A 5,784-nucleotide genomic window follows, 5' to 3' on the forward strand; every position below is an offset into this window, starting at 1 on the left:
GATAAGGTAGCAGCCCAAGGAGAGGCTATTTATTTATTATTATTATTATTATTATTTGTTTTGCTTGTCTTGAGCTTTTTGAAAGATTCTCTTTATAAATTTTTAGTTTCCAAGCTGCCTGAAACGTCAAAGCAAAAGTTATGGGGGTTTGTTGCCCTTTGGAACTTTCACACATCAGATAAAAAAGCAATAATGATTACGTAATGCTGATTTTATGAAAACTCGTCACAGTAAGAACACGGCAGCCTCTTTTATTGCAGCTTCCAAATACTTGGTTTAGTTTTTGACAGCTGTGTTTGCAAAATTGTGTTGAGGAAGAGTGTTTTTTTTTTTTTTTTTTTTGCATTTTCTTAAATGTGTGTTCTGCTGCTCCCAGATACAAGCAGATGAAAAAGAGCTTTTTCTGTAGGGTGACCTGACTCAGCCTTAGAGCTAAGGTGAAGGGTAGGTAGTAACTTTATATGATGTGATTCATATGATTACTCAGAAACAATGTAGTGATAATGACATATTCAAGGAACAGTATTTTATTTCATGGGTTATATGATTTTATAACAGTGGTACGCTCCCATGTCAAAATTAGGTCTAAATATTTGTGGCGAAAGGTTTAACATTTTTGCAATATTTTTTGCTTGAAATACAGCATTACATATGGCTAACAGCTGTAAAGATAATGTTCATTTTTCTGTAAAAAAGGAAAAAAACACTTAAAGCTGGAAGGACCAGAATCGACAGAAGTAAAATAATTTAAAGGAATCTGCGTGGTTAAAGCTAAACTTAGGGCTAAGATCTGCTGCAGTTCAGCTGTGCCGAGACATTAGAACTAATGTTAGTGTGAATAACTGTGCAGAATTGTTAGGTTTATTCAGACTGTTACCAGAACCACTGATTATGAGAAATCACAAAGTCATAGCTGTTTTGACCAAGTTTTGTAAATTACAATCTTATGCAGTATTAAGTACTATGGTAAAATGAGTCAGCACCCAGCACAGGGGTGAAGCCAGAGGGGTGGCTGTCAGCTGACAGGTCACCGACAGGTGCCACCCCTTAAATGATTGATAATATGTGACCAGTGTGCGAAGAAAAACATAATAACTTTTCTAAATCACTAAAATCATATAAAGCGACAATTCCAGAATATATCAGCTCTATTTGTTTAGAATTTGTTGAATAGTAACCAACAGTTGAGCTAAAGATCTTGGCCTTTTTTTATTTAGAATCTGTTGGGCATCTCTGTCAGCTTAATGTCTCTAAAAATTCTGATTTATAGAATTTTTTTTCTTTTTAGGTTAGCTGGCCATCTTGAATTTTTGATTAGGGATTGCTCTCAGCAACCAACACACCAAGTTTCGGCTGATATGTCTGAGTTGTAGCCAATTAAATTGGCTGTGGTAGCCATTTTGAATTTTCATATCCAGGGTAGTTTTCTTTATTTATATGTGCCTCTCTACCCAACACCTTGGTCAGCCCTGTACCAATCTTGCAAAACAGTTTAGCTCTGCCCCTGACAGAGTATGTGTTAAAGATTAGTTCTGGTTGCATTTTAACTCAATATCTGTACATTTGACTGAGGTATCTTTACGTTGACTAAGGTCAGCTGGCTCTGGGTGGCCATCTTAAATTGGGTTGACTTTAAAAGATAATCAGTTGTAAATGCACTTTCTGAAAATTTCATTAAAACCTGTCCAATGGTTCATGAGATATTTTACTAACACAACAGAAAAAAACAACACACAGACAGAAAGAGAAAACTTGGAAACAATTATTGCCCTTTTGCCTTCGGTGGTATGTAGTATTGATGAAAAACAGCATTTCATGAAGCACAACATGTATATGAGATCATTGATGATCAAGAATATTTTATATGCAATTTGCAAACAAGTAAAAAGATTGAATTTACGTACTTGATAACAAAAGCCTCATATCCTCTGAAAAGCACAAAGATGTCAACATTTTTATGTTAATTGTTCCTTCTTCCTCAGCTCTGCAGATATTTTCATTTAGTTATAATCCAACAAGCATTCCATTGCTGATGTTTTAAAGTTAAATAAAAATAATGCTCACAAACRTTAGGAAACCATTGCTGGGACTGGTGTCAACTGGCTTTAAAAAACTGTTTATTTTGTTATGAATATATGCCAAAGGTCAGAGCTATCCTTGAGTCAATACACTATCGAAGAAAAAAAATGGGTGAAAAAAAAGGGAAGTACTAGACTTTGCTCTCTGATGGAAGACAGACCAGMCAGGGTTGAGGCTGTCTTCTCTTTGTTGCCAATTAGATTTTCTGGTATCTCTTAATTTATCCAATGACGGCAAAGTAAGCAAGTCAGCTGGGTGTGTTGTGTTGGAGTTTCAACTTTGGACTCGAGCGGAGGAGCTGAGAAATACACTGGAGAGTTTTTAGAAAGGTAGAAACGTTTCACCTCAAAAAAAGAACAAAGATTGAATATTGTGGTTGGATCCCATCATTTCTTGGAGGGGGGCTTCACCCAAACAGGAAAACCATGGAGTTCTACCCAGATCAGGTAGGTTTTGTGTTTTGTACTCTGATTGTTACTTAGGAGGAAACTGGAAAGTTTCACAGTGCAAAGTTCAAGCTTGATAATCAAAGACAAACTGAGTCTTAAAATTAAAATTGTATGGAAAATACCAGTTTTCGATTGACGATGAAAACTCCCAGTTTACTGAAAATTATTTATATTTGTTGAACAAATGTAAAGCAAAATGTCCACAAGCATTGTTTTGTCTCTAAACATATGTCAGGATCGGCTGTTTTTCAATGTTTCACTTCAGGGTTGTGACTGCACGGAGTTGCTTGACTGGCTGTTTGATAAAAACGATGGGATTCTTCGTCACGAGGACACAGGAGCCCACAGCAACCATCACAGCTGGTCGTTTCAGGAGCCAAATGTTTGTGAGATTATTGCCTCTCTAATCACCTCTCATTTGTTGTAGAAATATACCAGTGTCTCCCCTCTCACTGTGTCCTGACCTCACAAATACAAACTGATGTTAGCACGTAGTATTTTCGCACAACAGATGCTGCCGCCAGCTGAGCAGGCAGGGGATGACTTTCTCAACGCCCTTCTGAGTGGAGGGGATTCTGCATCCACATCGCCTCTGTGGTCCCCGTCTCCAAGCGACAGTGGGATAAGTGATGGTGCTCCATCAGACCAGATGGATAGTCCTCAGCGCCCTGAAAGTCCTCCAGATGGCCCCTGCTTCGGTCCAGGACAACAAACCAAGGCAGCGCTGGAGGCCAACGTCTCCTCTGATCTCAGTAAGACACATTAGGATTAATTATTAGTAATAACAGTATCCAGTAAATGCATAAATGTCCCAAAAGTTTTCTTCAACCAGCAATTTAAAGTTATAATATCACTGTATTCCATTTTCCTCAGAAGTAGAAAATCAGATCTTAGATTGAGCTGGATTTGATGTTATTTTAATTGTGCTCAGTAGACAGGCTCCTTAAACATACAGTTGGCCTGAAATTCCTTAAAAGCCTTTTGACATTTTTTATTTTATTTAAAGGTGCCATGCTAAAGGTAAGAACCAGAGGAAGTCGTCTGACACCCTGGTTTTAAATAAAACAGCCTCCGGTAGCATCTGGAATGTCTGAAAACATTTAAAAGGTAAATGGTCTGAAAGAATATAGCACTTTATCAAGCCCAGTTGGATCCCCAAAGCACTTTATAGTTACAGTCATTCACCCAGGTAAGCTACACTGTAGCCACAGCTGCCCTGGTGCACACTGACAGAGGCAAGGCTGCCATGCACCGGCACCACCGGACCCTCTGACTACATCAGTAGGCAAGACAAGTGAAGTGTCTTGCCCAAGGACACAACGACTGAGACGGCTGGAATGGAGGATCAAGCTGTCAACCCTCCGGTTGCAGAACGACTCCCCTAACTACTCTGACACAGCCACAGAAACCAAACTGTTTTGCCCACTGGTGGAACAAAGACTGTTAAGAGGTTAAAACAATACAGGTATTCAAACACTGTAGGAACATCTTCACTAACAGATGTGCAATGTTTCATCTGCAACTGATTTAATGAAACACAAACTGAGTAATTGGCATTCAAGGTTCAATATTCTTGTACTTTTATTTGCTCATTGATCCAAAACTTTGGGTCTGCTTGTTTGCAAGCTTGAATGTTTTATTACTGTGTGTACATGTTTTTGTTACCTGGTGGGGACGATTTTTTTTTTACCATTTTCCCTGTACACACAGCCTGATGAGGACCCACTGTTCCTTATGGGGACAAAAGCCCAGTTCCCATTGGGAGAAATACCATTGGTGGGTTAGGGTTAGGACTAAGGTGATTGAGTTTAGGTTAGGTCTAGGGTCAGTTACTGGGGTGGTTAGATTTAGATTTATAGTCAGGGTTAGGCTATAGAAATGACAGATAAATGAATGGAAGTCAGTGCAAAGTCCTCATGAGGATAAAAGAACAAAAGTGTATGTCTGTGTGTGTGCAGGTGGCTGGGAGTTTGGCTTCCCAATGACCAAGACCAGGATAACACCATATCCTGCAGATGTCCACAGACCTCAGCTGTCCTCTGGTTTCCCACTGACTGTCAAAGACCTGCTGCTGTCTGGTACACCGGAGCTGGTAAGTGTTGTGTTGAGTCGGGAGAGAGATAGGAGGAGCAATGTCTTGTCTTGATTCAAATGCGAGACACTGGTTTTGTTTGTTCCCGATTGTGAATGTGCACGTTGGTGGAAACAACACATCGTCCCATGGAAAGGCCTTTGGAATGCAAATTCAATTCCCCACTCTAGAAGTTTGCTAAATTTGGAAAAAGCTGCAGAATATGCAACAAATATATTTTCTGGGAGGACGAATACTGAGAATATAATAATTAGTATTCTGTTGATGCAGAGCCTTTTCCTGAACTTCCCCGTGAGGTATTCACTACCCTCTTTCTTTTTTTAAGTTTGACCTTGTCAAAGTAAGGACACTTTGCAAAACTAATGAATTTAAATTAATAAAAAAGGTTTAAAGCATCATCACATTAAATACACCAATAATGCTGTGTTTCACAAAGAAGATTTTGTTATCACAAACTCGAGACCAGCACAAGCTGAATAATGTAAACCTTGGCATTTTTTTCTGTTTCGTCACAGTATTGATGTCGTCTTTAAGATGGAGAGAGTGGCAGAATCCAGCTCAGATTCTCACACTCTAATTGCTTTGAAGTAGCCATGAAATGAAGGTGATGAATGTGGCCTGATAGTCTCCGTTCATTAAACTACTTCCTGCGAGCCTCCAGCAAAAAGGATGGATGGCGCCGACGGTGGACGCAGACAGAAAATGTAATCAAGCCACAACTGTGATTTGTATTTTTCAACATTTGTATTCATATCTCACCGACAGCCCCAGCAGCCGTCGCAGAAGTCCATCCAGGAGCTGATTCTCAACGAAGACGAGAAGAAGCTTCTAGCGAAGGAGGGGGTGACCCTGCCCAACCAGTTACCTCTGACCAAAGTAAAGTGCTTCAACTCTCACAACAGCTGCCAGCTTTGTATTTTAGAAGCTACACAATATGAATGGTTTCTTCTCTGTTGATCAGCATGAAGAGAGGGTCCTGAAGAAAATACGTAGAAAGATTCGCAACAAGCAGTCGGCCCAGGAGAGCAGGAAGAAGAAGAAGGAGTACATTGATGGGCTGGAGACCCGGTGAGATGCTACCTGAATGATTTCATGTTATTCATTAATTCAGCAATGAAAAAAATGTTCTTGATGCCGCTTGTCTAGTGGACATTTTGCAAATGG

General features: G+C 39.6%; 1 protein-coding gene across 1 annotated transcript in view; it reads left to right on the forward strand.

The window, feature by feature from the left end:
* Positions 1-2,337: 2,337 nt before the first annotated feature.
* creb3l3a (cAMP responsive element binding protein 3-like 3a) overlaps positions 2,338-5,784 on the forward strand; it is a 9,411-nt gene continuing 5,964 nt past the window's right edge. The window contains exons 1-6 of the mRNA XM_014004597.1: positions 2,338-2,525; positions 2,794-2,910; positions 3,040-3,280; positions 4,487-4,620; positions 5,386-5,496; positions 5,582-5,688. Of these exons, the coding sequence (XP_013860051.1) occupies positions 2,505-2,525; positions 2,794-2,910; positions 3,040-3,280; positions 4,487-4,620; positions 5,386-5,496; positions 5,582-5,688 (731 nt within the window). The 5' untranslated portion in view covers positions 2,338-2,504. The remainder of the gene's footprint in view (positions 2,526-2,793; positions 2,911-3,039; positions 3,281-4,486; positions 4,621-5,385; positions 5,497-5,581; positions 5,689-5,784) is intronic.

Source organism: Austrofundulus limnaeus, unplaced genomic scaffold (genome assembly GCF_001266775.1).
Source record: "Austrofundulus limnaeus strain Quisiro unplaced genomic scaffold, Austrofundulus_limnaeus-1.0 Scaffold25, whole genome shotgun sequence".
Lineage (NCBI taxonomy): Eukaryota > Metazoa > Chordata > Actinopteri > Cyprinodontiformes > Rivulidae > Austrofundulus > Austrofundulus limnaeus.